At 34.3% G+C, this 18593-nt stretch overlaps 1 protein-coding gene across 2 annotated transcripts in view; it reads left to right on the top strand.

Moving 5' to 3' along the window:
• Positions 1-18593, top strand: part of MetRS (methionyl-tRNA synthetase 1) — a 162697-nt gene that overhangs the window by 97373 nt on the left and 46731 nt on the right. For both annotated transcript variants that reach the window (XM_090381706.1, XM_090381705.1), the window contains exons 10-14: positions 784-987; positions 3856-3945; positions 7224-7410; positions 11268-11438; positions 15226-15439. In XM_090381706.1, the coding sequence (XP_090237832.1) occupies positions 784-987; positions 3856-3945; positions 7224-7410; positions 11268-11438; positions 15226-15439 (866 nt within the window). The remainder of the gene's footprint in view (positions 1-783; positions 988-3855; positions 3946-7223; positions 7411-11267; positions 11439-15225; positions 15440-18593) is intronic.

Raw genomic sequence — 18593 nt, 5'->3', positions numbered from 1 at the left:
AACATGCTGAATTGTTGTGCTCACACTGAATGATTGTACTCACTAAATTGTTGTGCTCACACTGAATGATTGTACTCGCTAAATTGTTGTGCTCACACTGAATGATTGTACTCGCTAAATTGTTGTGCTCACACTGAATGATTGTACTCACTAAATTGTTGTACCCACCAATTGTCTTTCACCAAGTTGTTATCACAGTGAAATGTCATGCGCACCAAATTGTCTTACATCCAATTTATGTGATCCTATCCTATGTCCCATATGCACTTTGGGAACATTTTATCCAAAGATATAAATATATGTTTGAATAATAACTGTGATGCTGTTTTTTTCACAGAATCACATTAATTATCTTCAGCTAAGTAAGATTCTTTTCATCTCCTCCAAAGAAGTGCAAATGAAAATTGCTGCCGCTTCAAGTTGAAACATTTGTCATCATGTCTGCCATCCATCACTCTTCTGTTTACACAACTTTACAGTGTATTAATGTAACTAAGTTGATTGGAATACCACTGGATTATCTGCTGAGCATTTTTGAATAAGTGGAATTCCATTAGGTGAATAAACTTTTTAATTGCACTTCTAATGCATTGTATTAGAGATGTAGTGTTCCTGTAGATATTTTTCTTATTAAATACAGTTGAACTTGTGGATTTTATAATGGCAAAATTTTCTGTTTTTTTTTTTTTTTTTGTTTTTTTTAAAAATAAAATTAGGATATACCTTTGTTTATTTTAGAGAGAGAGAGAGATAAGGAATTTAATGAATTTTTTATATAAACAGGTACTGTCGTCTGAGAAGGTATAATACACTCTATGTATGTGGAACAGATGAATATGGAACAGCAACAGAAACTAAAGCTTTGGAAGAAAAATTAACCCCCAAAGAAATCTGTGACAAATATAATAATTTACATTCAGAAATTTATAAGTGGTTTAATATATCCTTTGATTACTTTGGAAGAACTACAACTGAACAGCAAACTAAGTATGTTTCTTCATTATCTGCTCTCTGATTATTAATTATTTCACTTTTTTTGTCTTTTGCTGTGCTATATACTTTAACTGTGTCATGTTGGAAAAACTTTTGGTTGTGTGAAAAAAAAGCTATATGTATATGAGCCTTTTGCCTATTTTAAAGGCAAACTGCTCATAAATAGCATAATAAAATAAAATGAAAGTAAATAATTTTATTTTCAACAAATGTTTCATCAAATTTTGTTAATATCATTATGGAGAATAGTGTGTGAAGACATAGCCATCTGTGGATCAACTACCTAAGATGAGAAAATTTGTAAGTATCATTCCAGTTCCAAATTTACTGTATCTTGATCATGTGATCTTCGATGACCATATGAAGTTAGTCCATTTTTCATTAAATATTGTGTAAATTCAAGCTAAATCAATCACTCCAAGAAAGTTGCCATTGAACCATCAGCATAATTATACTGTTTTTCATGTGTAATGGCGCCTCCGTAGCCAGGTGGGAAGGAGCAGCAGTTCGTAGCACACGCTTATTGATTAGACCGGGGTTCAAGCTCATTACCACCAAATACGGAGGATGCGGAAAGGTCAGGGAATGACCACCGCATATCCCGGAGCAATATGGCCTTAGTTGCTAATGCTCCTAAAAACCAAATAACAAACAAACAATCATGTGTAATGGTTATGAACCCATTATCAAGTGATAAAAAATATCCCTGGAGCTGACGTAGTGGCTGCCACCATGATTCTTCTGCACTACTATCAGGAGAGGCCTGGGTTCAATTTTGCGTATAATGGAAAAATTTTTTATAAGCTCTTTTCTGCACTGTCAGTTTCAGATAAGGGTTGCATTTTTTTTTTTTTTTTTTTTTTGTAGAGATATGATACACTCAAAAAAGAAGAGATATAAGAATATTTGCTGTTACAATTGAGGCATAGTAACTGTTTTGAGGGACTGCTAGATTGGAGGAATATACAGAAATTTTGTTGTGGGTAAAACTGTACATAGATTCTTGCATTCCTTTGAACTATATTCAGACATATGGCAATTTTTAAAGTAGTAGAGGTATTATTAAGCCTGCTGGGGGTCCTTATAACTCACCATAGGGTGGAGGACAAAATTTTAAAATTAATGCCTTACCATTACTATTTATTTACAAGGAAACTAATAATGTGTGTCAAAACCTTTAGCCTTTATGACAGCCTCTAGGCTCAAAAAAAACTTGACTAGTTTTTTTGTAATGTTTTCTGATATTTTCTGCCATTTAGCCTTCAAAGTGGCGACCACTTCAGCTCTGTTTTTTTGACAGTCTCTTTGCACATGCACCTGACAATCCAATTCATCCTAGAGTTTGTCTGTAGGATTGAAGTCAGGGTTCTGGGCTGGCCAGTCCAACTTTTTTTCAGTAATGTCATCAAACCAGTCTGTCACAATGTGGACAATTTAGCATTGCCCTTGCTGACACTGGTATGGATCATCTGTGGCATGCTGCCACAACGTAGGTAACCATTACTGTCCAAGATGTATAGATAGACCTTAGTATTCATGTTTTGGTCCAAAATAACGAATAGTCCCAGGCCAAACCATGAAAAATAGTGTCAGACCAGCATGCTGCTCCTGCTACACTTTCAGGGCAATACAGTCAGGCAAGTAGCTTTCTCCAGGCGTCTGCCACACCCAGACTCAACCTTCAAACTGGTAGATCATGTACCATGACTCATCACTCCAAACACTGCTTTCCATTGGTCTGTAGTCTAATGGAAAGCATGGCTTGTGGATGGCTGCACAACTGTGGTAGCCTGTATTTTGCAGCATCCTACATGCTGTACTGGTGCTGATATGTGTCTCAGTCATCTCACTGGTGTGTGTGTGTGTGTGTGTGTGTGTGTGTGTGTGTGTGTGTGTGTGTGTGTGTGTGTGTGTGTGTGTGTGTGTGTGTGTGTGCACGCGCGCGCGTGTGCGCCTACCTGTGTTCTGAGCAAATGATTCTCTGCACGGCTCTCCTGTCACTCCATCAGCTTTGGAATTTTTACAGGATGTTATGTGATAGTTTCAGCAGTAATCTGCTTCAATTTGCAGTCACATCACCAATCAGCGCCTTTAAAATTCTATGTACAGACCGATTTGCTTCTTTGGCACCCTATTATCACTCAATGCTGGAAGTCCGTTAACTCTGTTGATTGCAGCATTTGCATTTATAATTACACTACTGTCTCAAAGGCCACAAACATATTTATAGTTGTCTGGCATGTGGTGCTTGACTAGGATGTGATCAGCCATCATTGGAGGGGTGTCTGGATATTAATGGTAGGGCAGTGTATATCAGCATGTTAGAAAAGCACTGGGAGTAAAAATATTCTGGATTTGATACAGGATAATTCATTGTTAACAGTTCAAGAACCTATAACAGGGATTGATCACGTTAGTATAAAGGGGAGTGGTGACAAGTAAGGTCTGTTGCTAAAAATAAGGACAGGGATTTCAGGAAAGGGAACTCTGACAGTCTTTTGAAATTTTTCCTGTGCATGAAATAAAAAAAATTGAATAAATAATTCTATTTACATGTTCATTCAGCATTTCTTTTTTGCTTCAATCAAATTCAGTGTGCATAGTTGTGAGTGCTGCATAAGCCTTTAGGGAAATTCCGACTTACGTAAAATTTGACTTATGTAGAGTTCCATGGAACACAACCCTTACGTAAGTCGGGGAATGGCTGTACTGAAAATATATTTCAGTTAAGAACAATACAGGTTCTTTTAGACAATAATGCACCTTAAAAATGAGAATAAAAATTATTCTTGACCTCTAAATACTGAAGATAAACTTTAGAATCTTTATCTCTAAATATAGCTAATGCTTGTAATTTTACAGGATATCCCAAGATATATTTTGGAAACTTTATAACAAGCAGTACATTTTGGAAGACACAACAGAGCAACTTTTCTGTGAAAAGTGTGAAAGGTAAGAGCTTATGATTTACATAGTCACATTAAATATTTGTATTGATTATCTGTGTAAATATTTATATTAGTTATCAACTTAACACATTTCGTGCTCTCTGATGCAAATATTAGTTGAGTGCTTTTTCATCTAGCCTGTATGAAACACAGATAAGCCCAGATTACTGGATGAAAACCAAAGTGTTTCTTTCATCTAGATACCATTACCTAAGATTGAATAACTCAACTGTGGGGCGATAAAAGTCTTCTCATCTAGCAGCATAGGTAGAAATCATAGGTGGCAGTGTGTGTATGTGTTAATTGTGTATATTGGTTTAATTTAAACATATAAAAAAATTTGATAGTTATCAATTTCTAGGGAAAAACAATATAAAATGCTTGTAATGCTAGTGCCACACACAAGGAAATTCTGTAACATCTGTTATCTTCAAAATTCTTTGGAGAATCTTTATTTTTAAAATGACATAAAACACTGTACTTGTTAATGTATAGCTTTTCTTGTAATTTTTCCATTATATGCTGTCATCTCTTATCTGTGTTTCTAGCTAATTGTAGACACAATTTATAATAGATGGCATCATGGAAATAGCTTTGAAAATCAGAAGAGAAGATCACACCTGTTGCTCTCAGTTGTCAGAAATCAGAATTCCACAAAAAATACTTACACTGCAGAAAATTCATTACAGGGAACCCACACACACGATTATATTCATGATTATATTGCTATACCTCTTTCTTAAGGTGGTTATATTGAAATGATTTTTTAATTTTGAGACTAATCAGTCATATATATAATACAAAATACTTCGGTTGGGAAGATTATTATCTGCTTTAATTTTGAGCCATTTTGCCCTTCCTTCCAACCATTTTATGCCGATGTTATTACACTGGCTGTATCATTGAAATTCAGGTCTCTGGTGTCTGGTGCAAATAATTAAATCAATCATTTACTCAATCAGCATTAAATTAAAATTTCTGTTTATAATCCAGCATGACAACCAGGTCAGTAGAGTTTACAATAGATTATCAATACAAATATTTATTGTATTTAGTAGCGGGTTCGAACCCCGGTCCACTCAAGGAACACGTGCTATGCACTCTTTTCACTTGACCACTCAGCTACATAAATATATATATATTCACTTTTTTTCTTTATTTTTTTTTATCGTTAATCCTGATAAAGCCAACTAATTTTTTTTTTTTTTTTTTGATTTGTATTTGTGTTCACTTAATCTTTTACTGTCATCCTGTTCAATTTTTGGGTATCAAATTTGACTAGAATTTGATGAGAAAAATGCAGTTTTTCTGATAATTTTGAGGATGTCTTAAGCATCTGATATTGTTCTTAAGCAATTAGTTACTTAAACTTGGCTTGACCAGAGTTCATTATTAATCCATGTAATAAATTATTTTGTTATTTTTTTTACCTTCATGTGTTCTCCTGTGTTGTTCTTCTATGGCTGTTTTATTTGATCCTTTAAGTAATTAAAATCTAATTTGAGGCTTATCCTTAGCTATGAACATTGGTTCATGAAGTGGCTTTGCGGCCAAAATCGCTGTCTTTTTTTTCTCATACAGATTCATTAAGTTTATTTTGTAATATTCCCTTTTTTCAACAACAGGTTCCAGAGTGTTTGTCTTACTGCTTAGGAGTGTTAATCCAGAAATCACACCCCTTTTACAGTTTTATTGCAAGTTCAGTTTTCTTCTTGAGTTTACTGATGTTTCTGATATGTATTTTTCAAATGCATATCAGAAATTGTTTTATATTTTTAAAATACAGACCTAATGAAGTTATCAATGCGTGTACTTTAAAGCCATGAGTAGGTGTCTCTGGTCATCTTTATCACACAGTGCACGATGGGCATATAGATTATTATGCAGTTTCAGTTTTGTTTTATTTGGTGGCATCCTGCATTTAATGTGATTTCTAATGAAGCTATTAATGTGTGTGCTTTAAAGCCATGAATAGGTGTCTCTGGTCATCTTTATCATAAAAAAGATTATATGCTTTTCTGGATGTTTTATGTTGTACGTATACTCATCTAATATGTTTTAGGTTGGAAATGTGCAGCTTACCCAAGGATTGATTTATTTTGGATCAGTATTTTCTCCAAATATATTTGAGTGTTGGGCATACAAAAATTTCTATTTCATAATTGAAGTTGTTAAGCAAAATGATATATTAGCCATTTCTTTAATAGGGATACATATTGTGGTTATTACAGATTAGGCTGGTTTAGCTAGATTTTGAAGGACATGGACCAGGATGGAAAACATGTATTCTACTGGGTAAATGAACAAGTAGTGTATGGTCATTAGAAAAATAAGGTCAATAGTATAAAAGCTGCAACATTTTTACTAGCTCGGTCCAGACAACTAGAAAATTGACAGTCAGCACAATGAATGTTTAGAAAGAATGGGATTAGAGAAGTTAGTAAGAATAATACTAAGAATAAGAATAGTAAGAATAATACTCTTGTGTATGAAGGTATAAGGACTGTGGTAAGAGAAGGATGGAGATGACAAAGTTTGATATCATAATTGGACTATATTTGGGATCACTGCCGAATTCATTTTTTGTTATTGTTTGCTTGCAGTAAAGTAACTGACACTACTACAACACAAATATAAGTACCACAAACTGTAAAATAATACACTGCTCTGCCTACCATTTCAAATTTGACTAATGCAAGCATTTCTTTTTATACCTTGACTCAACTAAGGTGAGCATTTTTCAGCTAATGTGAATGCTAAGCATAACATGGCAACAGTCTGCAGTCATATATATATATATCAGTAATTTCTGTTAGTGGCTGCCTTTGTATGTTTCTTCATTGAAAGCTACCTTTGTGGAATGTGTTTCTTCGTGGAAAGCTGCATCTGTGAAATGTTTTGTCTTACAACAAAGATATTATTTTAAAATCTCATTCTTATTCCAGTTATCAATACATTTTTGGGAGTGAATATTTTATTTTTTTAGGGGTCATTATATTGGAAAAATGCTCCTGATGTACAAACTATTTTTCAGGAATGTATAGTATTTGTAAGTTGGGAGGTTACGGAAACTATTGATACACCCATATAACAATATTGTTGACTTAAGCATTTTGTATGAAGTTCATAGCAAGTGGAATGTATTTCTTTTGGTAGTGGACAGGTAGGATGATCCACAAATAGATTTTTATGGGATTAGATTTACACTTAAGATTTTAATAATGTCTTTTGATTGCAGTAAGGTGTTATTTAAATGAGATATTTTAACAATATGTATTCTAGGTTTCTAGCTGACAGGTTTGTAGAAGGTACGTGTCCTTTTTGCCTCTATGAAGATGCTCGAGGAGACCAGTGTGACAAATGTGGCAAATTAATTAATACTACAGAATTAAAGCAGCCACATTGTAAAGTATGTGGAGCGGTTCCATCTTTTAAGAGTTCTCAACATCTTTTTCTTGACTTGCCCAAGGTTAGTTAATCCAAAGAATATAATTATGACTTTATATATTGATTATATGGCATAACATAAGTTATAAATAGCTGACTGGGCTAGCCACCTCAGGCTTGGATCAAAGTACTGCAAAAAAAAAAAAACCTTGGGAGGTGCATTATGGCCACAGAAGCCTATGCGCCAACAACTAACAAAAAAAAAAAAAAAAGTTATAAATTGATAAAAGTGTTAGGACACATCTCCCTACATAATAATACTATCCAAAGTTATAGACCTGAAGACTTCTAGTTATCCAAAATACTAATAAAAAGTATGTCCAGAAATTTCTTTTTAAAATATAGATGAGTTATTGTTTTAAAGAAAGTTCACTTCTATAAATTTGCATATCTAAATTCTCATAAAGATTTGCAAATAAATAAAAAATTGTAAAAAATAATGAAAGTGAAAAGAACACCATTAAGAGTGCTGGATGAAATTTACAGAGGTGATTTATTTTTAAAAAGATAACTCACCTCTATAAATTTGCATATCCAAATTCTTATAAAGAAGATTTGAAATTTTAAAAAAAAATGTAAAATATGATAAAAGTGAAAAGAACGAAACTAAGAAAGCTGGAAAATCATTAAAAATTTCAACCTCTCCTGAAGTGCACCCCATTGAATGTGTCAAGTTTAAAACCACTAAAACAAGCATTAAAAATAAAGTGAAGGGGAATAAACAAAAGTAATTAAAAAAAAGTTGCAAGTTGAACACTAATCTTTTCTTTAAGTTATATTGACTGCCATACAGATGATACACATGTGAGAGGAATGGATTTAAATACCTGAAGTGATCACAGAAATAGAACAGTTAACTTTTGATTGATTGCTTGGAAACTTGATTTTTTAAATTATCCAGAGTCATGATCGTGTTGTTTATACTGAATGTGACATGTGTTTGAATCTGTCTCTAGCAGGATTTAATGGTGCCGCTTGTACAAATTTTTCTCCTGTATGCGTTTTTTGAGAAGACAGTTAAAAAATGAAGCAAAAATTTGGTGTTTTGATCGACAAGATTGAGTGTCTGTGAAAATGATTTGATGAAGCTGTAGATTCATCAGGTACTCAGAACTGTAACACAATGTTTCTGTTTATTCATGTATATGGATGCAGAGAGGGATCACCAGAGCAGAAGGCTCTGGTCCAATAGAAAATATTATTTCTGTGTAATTCAGTTATTAGAGAAACAGGGAATGTACGAGGGACATTTGAAAAGTTCATGTTACTTTTCAACATATTTCCCCTTTGGAGTCAAGGCACTTTTGCTGCCAATGCTGCAATGTATTCATTCCAGCCGCAAAAAGGTAGACAAGGTTGCCCAAACATCAAAGCAACCCTTTCCACCCTGGCATGCTCGTGTCCCGGCATGCGACTTGTCGCTTAGAAACTGGGGAAAGTCGGACACTCCATCATGTGTCTACCTGCAGCTTCATTCAGCACACCGAACTGAATATTCCGACTTCGAGCCAGTCTACACAGACGGTTCGAAGTCAGAATCATATGTGGGATCTGCTGCTGTCTTTACAGACAGCACTATATCAGAGCAGATTCCCTCTGAATGCAGTATATTTACTGCAGAGCTGCACGCTGTAGAGTTAGCCTTGGATCACATTAGTGAATGCCAATACCAACGGTTCATTTTATATTCCGACTCTCTTAGCATGTTACAGGCTTTAATATCTGTTAGATATAATCCTCATCCAGTTCTGTCTAGCATTCAGAAGAAGATTCACGTTCTCCATGAACGCGAATATGACATCCGCTTCTGCTGGATTCCGAGCCACATTGGGATTAGGGGAAATGATTTGGCTGACGCCGCAGCCAAATCAGCAATTCCCAATAATAACTGCTGCCTGTTAGTCCCCTATACAGACTACAAGCAAATAGTACAGCAAAAGTTACATTCCCAATGGCAGGATTCGTGGAATAGGCAGACTGAGAATAAATTACATCGTATAAAGCCTGTAATTGAACCGTGGCAGTCTAGTCTGCGCAGGATTCGTAAGGAGGAAGTTGTTCTAGCTCGTCTCCGCATAGGACACGGTCATGTTACACATTCTTTTTTGCTGAGGGCAGATGACTGTCCTATGTGCGAGAACTGTGGCACAGTTTTATCCATGAGACACATTTTAATTGATTGTCCAGATTTTAGAAATATCCGTCTTACTGCTTTTAATCATCTGACTGAGCCATATACACTCAGTCAGATTTTATCCGACAATGACAATGTGTCAGCTGTTTTTAGCTTTTTAAAATCAATAAATATTTTTAATCGAATATAAAATATACACTTTTCCTTTATATATTTATTATACCCTTGGACATAGGGACCTAACTAATTAGGTCACTGAAAGTTTAAACTTTTTTATAAATGACATGGTCTTGGCACATTATAGCCTTAGTAGCTAATGCGCCAATAAAACCAAACCAACAACAACAACAACCAGCCGCAAAGAAAGTTTTTCTATTGGGTCTCCAGGAATGCATCCTCTGCAGTAATGATGTTACTTTTATTGGAAAAATGGATGTCAGCCAAGTATTTTTTTTCAAATTAGAAAATAGGTAAAAGCCCGATGATGCTATATCTAGAAAATATGGGAGATGGTCCAGGATTTCATAGCCAGATTCATGCAGTGCAGCCATGGCATTGACAGACTTGTGAGTAGGCATGTTGCCCTGATGCAGCAAGACTCATTTGCTGAGTTTTCCTCAGCATTGAACTTTGGTGTTTCCTAACAAGGTTTGCATAATATACCCCTGTGACTTTCTGGCATTACTGTTAGTAATTCACTAACAACACCCCATCAGCATCCAAAAAAATCAGTGCAGTCATCATACCAGCAGAAGGAATCAACTTGGTTTCTTGGACAAGGAGAAAATCTGTTTCTGCTGTTTGCACTGCTCCTTGGTTTCTGGCTGAAAGTGATGGATGCATGTCTCATCCACAGTCGCAAACCATGTAAGGAAATTTGCTGGATCTGCTAAAAAACAATGCAAAGAACATCTGTTATTATGCAATAAAATTTTGATACATTGCCAGCATCTTGGCATCTTACATATTCAGATGAGATGCCAAGATGCTGGCAATGTGTCAAACTGTCATTTGTTGATCACTCATCACCAGATTATGCACACTGTTAACAACTGCTGGAATGGTGGATGTTGCAGGCCTTCCACAGCATGAGTCATTTTCCAGGCTCTCCCTCCCTTGTTTAAATTCTTCTTGCCTACTTCTTAACCACGGAATAGGAAGGGGCATCCTCCTCGAATGTTGTAACCATATCCTCATGAATTGAGGATATGGTTATTTGAAATAAAGGGACTATTGCCTTTACATTCTTTACATTTTTTTTTATATTCATATAAAAAGGGACTATTGCTTTTCTCATTAGACTCTTTTTTTTTTTTTTTTTACAATTGGATGACTGCATGGTGACTGATTTTGTCCCTCTTTCCTCATTCACATAGCTTTGTTGACTTATCCGTGATTAAAAAAAAGATGTTATTGAAACTGCATGAAACTATTTATACATTAAGTACAGAAATTTTTAACACTATACCACAACCCTTTCATACTCAGGCCACGAACTTATCAAACATCCCTCATATAAGGATATGTAGCATAGAAAAGTTAATATTGTAGTTAATATTAAAGATATTGTAGAATAATTATGTTAAGTTTACAAATAGTGATATTGTTATACATGCAGATACTAATAACATTAACCTGCCTGAAAGTTTAACGTGCCATTCTAATTTAAACAGATTCTTCTCTTTTCTCTTTCCCTGTTCTCCCTTCCCATTCCATCCCATCTCCTCTCTTTTTTTTAACCATAGTTGGAGCCTAAAATTAAAGATCATTTGAATGAAGCAACTGCAAATGGATTATGGTCAAATACTGCAAAAGTAATCTCTTTTTCATGGTTAAAAGATGGCCTGAAACCCCGATGTATTAGCAGAGATCTGAAATGGGGAACACCTGTTCCACTGGAAGGCTACAAAGATAAAGTAAGGAAAAAATGTTATTTTTTACTTTATATAAGGAGGATAAGGAAATTTCTCTTATTATTAATTAAGTTAGTTCATAATTTAATTTATTCATTTCTATTCCTAGAAATGCAGAAAGGTATATCTTTATTTTTCATATTCTTTATGTTGAAGCCATTTGATCCCTGGATTTGAAAGGGGAAAAAAATTGTCTTTAATTTAAAATTCAGTCCCCGTTTGTGTGTTGTCTGAGAAAGATGCCTTCTTCTGTTTTTCCAAGAGGTCTAGATTTTAAGTTTTTGGTTTTCAGTGAAATTTGTGCTGTTTTTCCAAATTAAACCAGATCATGTCAATGACATGAGTGCTCACTAGGTGAAATGTGAAGCAAACATGATTTCTGGACATTGCATCAATGTAATAAAGCCAGAGAGCTTTACCAATTGGAGGAAAGCACGTGGCAGTAAAGCAAACTTACTATCAATAACTGTTCATGATATATATCAGTCAACATGTGCATATAATTAGGTTTATCTTAATCATGAATTTTTACCATTTGTGTGATAATTAACAGACATTTCTGGAATTTTCTGCAGAGAATTCAAAGGAAACATTTTCAATAATAGTTATTAGGAGTTTCAGCTGTGTGGAGAGTCAGTGAAGGACAAATTGCTGAAATATTGTCAGGGTTAAATCAACCCTTCATAACTAACACAGGGTTAAACTGCAGTCTGTGTATTTCTCCCCCCTCCTCTCAAAGTAGCAGTATTCTTAGTCACCTAACTTTGCCACAATAGTACCAAGAAATATTCTTTTACCTTTCTATTCAAGTGTATCCTATCTCAATAAAAACAGTCCCTTCTTTTAATAAGCACTAGCTCTGCTGAGAAACATTCAAACTTCTGGGTCTTGCATTACCTCTCCAGGGCCAAATTGATATTAACAAGACTTTCATCATAAACTCCTTCCTGTCACATCTTGAGACACACATGCGTGCACGCACACACACACACGCTCAAAATGTAATCATGAAGTTTGGAGACTGACTGAATCTTGAAGTTGCTGTACTGTAGCAAATTGCAACTTGTTGCAGCACATTCTGTGGCTCATCTAGACACAGTAGTGCACGAATTACTCATTTATTTTCAGTCAATCCCAATTAGCACACATTGAATAGAAGATGTTTTGTTGCCTACCCACAAAATGTTGAAAACATCTCTCAGAGAAGACACAATAATCAATGTTTAATTATCTATAAAGTTGTTAGTAAAACTAGTATTTCTTAATGGAATATGTCAGTTAGTTTAAACACATGATTTGGGAATGCAACTCATTTCAGCCACATTTGTGCCTTAGAACCTCACTGATGAGCACAGAGAATGGTGAGTTGTTGCATATCTGAATCTTTGCTGATGTACTGCTCTTGTAAACTCATTTCTCTCCATTCAAGGACTTCTTGCAAAACACTCCTTCTGTGGTCTGCCATCTACCATACCCATTGGATTTGGACCCTTGCTTTTTTTTTTTTTTTTTCCAAAGTTTAAAAGTCCCCTTGAAAAGATTACAGATTTGCAATGAATGAGAGAATTATTCAGAAGGCATCAGAGCAACTAATAGCATTTCAAAAAGAAACCTATCAGAAATGCTTCCTGAAGTTGCAAAAGCACTGAAATCTGCCTGTGCAGTGCCAAGTAGACTACAGGCTGGCCTTGATTAACATGATTAATTCATCCTGTTGAGCGCATTGCACAAAAAGGAGATGCTTTAATCGAATATAATAATCAACAGGAAAAATTATAATTGTTCCATGACCTTCAGGAATGTCCATACAGTATTTTAAAAATACCTTTTAAATAACTTTTTAATTATATTCCATGTAAAAGATAATGAAAATAATTATAGAAATAAATGTTTATTGCATAAAATACACGATGGAGAAACTATTTGTTATGGAAATATTTGAAGAGTCATTTGAACAATGTTAACTTTCTTTTTTTTCATAAATCAATTTCTGATAACCGACAACAATCCTCTCTAGGCCCTGGCGAAATAAATATTGCAGAGAACCTCAAACCTTTTGTTTGAGATTCTTTGAGATGCGAAAGATTTCATCTAGTTCTTTTACCATTATCTCCTTTGCAGTAACATTTTCGCTGCTCATTTAACAATTAAAATTATTTTTTGCATTTAAAAATTTGAATTTTTAAATGCAAGTCTGCACATGACTTTATTAGCGGGAGATAAACAAGTAATACGTCTGCCTCTGATTGTTGATGGAACACAGTGAGGCGGGCAGCGGGCAAATGCTTGTTTATTGCCCGCCTGACATGCGGTAAGCTTAGTGCATGATTCAAATCTTTTTCAACTATCACTTAAAAAAAGGTTGTGCTAACTGAAAAATTTGTGTTGTGAAAAGTAGTATAATTTAACTGAAAAACGCATTAATCGAACTTGCATTATGAAAGGCCTGGCTGTACTTCAAAGGAGATCCAACCAAAAAGCTAGTAAGCTTCAGCTCCTAAATATTAGTTCACTTCACTAACCCTTTGTTCACACCTTGTATGTGAAATAAACAAAACAAAGAACTTTGCTGCATTTCATAGTTGCACATGTAATTTATCTACTGCAGTGTATGATGTGCATTAATTAATTATTATTAATTTAGAAGGAAAGTCTGGGAATGCTGTTTGAGCACTGCCAGAATGCATGTAATTTCCATCCTGGCCCAGTTCTCTGAAGATGGAAATGTATAATTATTTATGAAACAGTCAGTGCTATTACACAGACATTTATTTAACAATGTAGTGTAATAATTATATCAAATGTAAATTACTGTTATATTAACTGTTTTTCACAAAACTTGTAATTGCTCAGCAATTTTATGAAAATCTCAGAAACTGAATTTTCTAGAAATCAGTCAATGTTTAGGCTCTGATACTGTGCCATGGACAGATATATATATATATATATATATATATATATATATATATATCCTCTGCCTAAGACTTTTTTTTTTAACAGTAAAATTGACCAAATGTGAAATAACTGAATTAAGAATTTTATCGTTAGTGTGGATGCAATTAAAATAATAATCCGTGGATCTCTTCTAATGCAATCAAACATCCAGAGCAAGGCGTTTACGTTGAATTAAACCTGTTATTACATTATGTAGATAACAAGACTAGCAATAATACAGACATTGACTGGTTTCCTGATCAAGCAAAAATTATAAGAAATAAATTTGTTCAATTTTATTTATATTATATCATCTTTATATAAACCTTTCACATACCACACTTTGGGAATTGATGATGCAGTTATGTTACAGCTGTTGTGTTTCTCTTATGCTTGCTCCACGAAAACTTGTGTCATTCTTTATTCTGAAAGGCTTGCACAAAATTCTAGAAACCTGTTACCATTATTATTAGGTTTATCTTTGTCTCCAGATTTTCCTAAAATAGTTCTCCAGGATAATTGCCATTTCTTACCATGCTATTTAAATCCCCAACAAATATTATGCCAAAAAAAAGTATCTAGCCTCCAAAAAACATTCATGATTGTGAATGATTGTTATTTAATTTGAATTAAGTCATTTTCATTTTTAAGGTTTTAACAATAATATTAATTTATTGTTAATATTATTTTTATAATATTAATTTATACTTTTATAAAATAATAGCTTTATCACTTTTTCAAATATTGGGAAATGTGTTTAATCATGTTTTTATACATAATTATCCAGTAAAAATAAATTTTTCTTTATATTCTTGAGGGCATATAGGTATACAAATATTTTTTAATACTTTTATAGGTGTTCTATGTCTGGTTTGATGCTCCAATTGGATATCTGTCTATTACAGCTAATTACACTGAAAATTGGAAAGATTGGTGGAAAAGACCTGATTTAGTACAATTGTACCAGTTTATGGCAAAAGATAATGTGCCTTTCCATAGCATTATTTTTCCTGCTTCCCAATTAGGAGCAGATGACAATTATACTGTTGTCAATAATTTAGCAGCAGTAGGTAAGAAAGACTTGAAATACTGATATTTAGCTGTCTGTATAAATCAGTTTTTTTAGTAGATTAAAATCATTTTAAAGAATTTATTATTGAAAAATAAGGATACCATTTTTTATTATTAACTAATTTCTTCAGTTGCCTTGAAAGTTTTATGGTGTATTCTCAGCATAAACCATGAAACTCTTTGAGAATAAACTAGTGAAATTTAAAAAAGAAAGCTGTAGCTGAGTGGTCAGGGCATGAGTTGCTGAGTGTGTGTTCACATCCACAAAAAAAATGTTCCTTGTGAAGGATCCATTTTTGATTCCAAAACTGCCATGATGATATAATGCAGTATGATATAGTGCATTGTCTCGATGCGACATCCACTTCTCTAACCACTGTTCACAACTTTTTATCTCAAAAACTTCAGAACTTGAAGTACTTGAGAAAAATGAATGTCTGATTGACAGTTTACCCTTAGAGATTGAATTGTGAGTGAATGATATCTTTTGATAAAAAAAATAATGAACATGAATTTTGATTTGTTCATCTGTTTTTTTTTTTTTTTTTTTTTTTCCAGTTTTGGAAAATTCACTGGCTTCCACTGTTCTGCCTTTTCATCTTAACATTATACTGAAATACTTGTCATTCTCTTTTCTTTTAGCCAGTGAATTGTTGATTGCTGGAACAGGTTGCCTTTGCAGGTAATTGAGGTTAGCAGATTGAATAAATTCAACAGTCAACTGAATAGTTACCTATGTGAGAAGGGAAGCAAATAATTTGTATTATTTGCTTCCCTTCTCTTATTTGCTCTTTTTTTCTTTCAGCCAGTGCAGCAAAACCTGTGGCTCCTTGTACTATATTACACCATTACTACTACTATTAATGATGTCATTCAGGAAGTTTAGTTTTGCTTGAATTTTGTCCAAAATGTTAATGCAAACCTGTTCTCTCCACAGTCAAGTGAAATAACTTTTCAAACTTTTTTAACATTTTTTTTCTGGTTTTCTGTCAGCAAATGGCCAAATTAAATCATTATGGATGCTTCATTCATAAATTGTTTGTGCTACTCAGAAAAGAAAAAAAGCTTTTGATACTATTGTGCACTTTCAATCTTGAAATGAAAGTCGATATGAAGAGGGGTGCCAAAAAACTTCACTGATGCAGTAGCATACCCTAATTACTATCATTAACCACCCCGCCAACCTTCATATCACTGCAAACTTAGACAGTATTAACATACCAGTCACTTATTCATTTACTCAATAAATGAATTAACTATATAATATCGGTGTAGATACACCCTAGTTTACCCGTAAATTTGAACTACATATGTAGTGTAAAGGCATCATTTTAATTATATCTCATATTGTGGGTGCCTTCACAACGAGATAGCTGGTATTGCACTACTTCAAATAAACGCTTCTCTAGTAGAGAAGACTATTGTTATTTATTTTCAGTGGATACCACCACCCAGACGATTGTTTCGAAGCTAGTTGGCTTCATCATCAGTGAATGGGCAGGTATCCTGGTAATGCAACATGCCATCACAGTTGCGAAGTTATTTCCACAATATGAGAGGTGCCAAATGGTGTATAAATAATAATGTATTAGAAGATGAAATGCACAAGGCATAATTTCTTATGGGTTTAGGTAATTAACTATATAATATGGGTGTAGATACACCATAGTTTACCCATAAATTTGAACTACGTATGCAGTTTAAAGGCATACCCATAAAATTAAAATGCCTTTACACTACATACATAGTTCAAATTTATGGGTAAACTATGGTGTATCTACACCCATATTATATAGTTAATTACCTAAACCCATAAGGAATTATGCCTTGTCCATTTTATCTTCTAATCAATCAATAAATGAATGAATGAATGTGCATAAAAGACTGCTCTAATTTATGGAGCCTTGTGGCATTAAGGGTAAGTTACTGCTATGAATACAGGAGTGGTTGAGTATGAAAAGACAATATTTATCAATGGTCACTGCTCTTCTTGGACTAATATTATTAGTGGAGATCCCCAGGGTTCAGTACTATGGCCATTGTTGTTTTATATATTTATTAATGATATTAATGAAAGCAGATCGGGCTTAATGTCGAAGTTTGCAGATGATACAAAGGTTGACTGGGTGGTTAATGATAGTAATCAGGGTATGCTACTGTGACAGGATCTAGACAAATTAGGCAAATGGGCTGGGAAATGACAGTTGAAGTTTAATATTGACATATGCAAGGTACTTCATATGGGGAGCAGTAATCACATATTAACATACCAGTTGTGTGGTGCCACACTCAGGATATGGGTATGTATGTGGCCTGTTTGTAGCGGCTCCAGGACCTGGGTCTATCTCCACAAATTGTCTCTATCTTGACTACAGAATCTGTGTAATCAGGGCTTGAAATGTGAGCAGCCAACACCTGAGCAACTGCTGCCTGATGCCCATCCCAAGGCACGTGGAGCCGGACATAATCAACTATCTGTGCTTCGGTAATGCGCTAAAATCCTGCATCCACCGGAGGTAGTGCAATACCAGTGGATGCCAGCAATCCCGTACTCAGGATGCCCAATCCTGAGTACTAGCAGGGAAAAAAAAATATATATATATATAATAATAAATAAATAAAAAAATTAATAAAAATAAAATAATAAATAAAATATATCAATTAATAATAAATAAATATAAAATAAAAAAAAAACACCAGTGGTTGACATCTCTGAGCAACCTCAGAGATTAAGAGAATTCAAGTCCAGGATGACTGGTAGGTGACACAGAACAGCTCAGCAAGAATTTGTTGAATTATCCAGTGTGGTGAAGCATCTGCATTCTTCTGCTGAAGACTTCATTGGTGAAGATTTGGAGGGCTTGAAAGTTAGTCTCATTTTCAATTAAGGCTTTAAGATTGACTTCTGAGATGTTCTGAACCTTATTTTTAAGTGTTGTCCGTTGTTCTTCATAGTTGGGACAGGACAATAGGAGGTTCCAGGATTCCTCTTCCCCACAGGAGCAATGAGGATTTGTCGCCAGTCCGAATTGGAACAGTTTCGCTTTAAGAGCACCATGTCCTGTTAGGATGTAGGATTTGCTCATGGGTGGGTAGAACCAATTACAATGTGGCTTATTCATGGCAAAGGTGACGTCCGGGATAAAAAGTCTG

The sequence above is a fragment of the Mastigoproctus giganteus genome, chromosome 9 (genome assembly GCF_048544385.1).
Source record: "Mastigoproctus giganteus isolate SK-2022 chromosome 9, ASM4854438v1, whole genome shotgun sequence".
In the NCBI taxonomy this organism is placed as follows: Eukaryota; Metazoa; Arthropoda; class Arachnida; order Uropygi; family Thelyphonidae; genus Mastigoproctus; species Mastigoproctus giganteus.
This window is presented reverse-complemented; position numbering and strand designations above follow the sequence as displayed.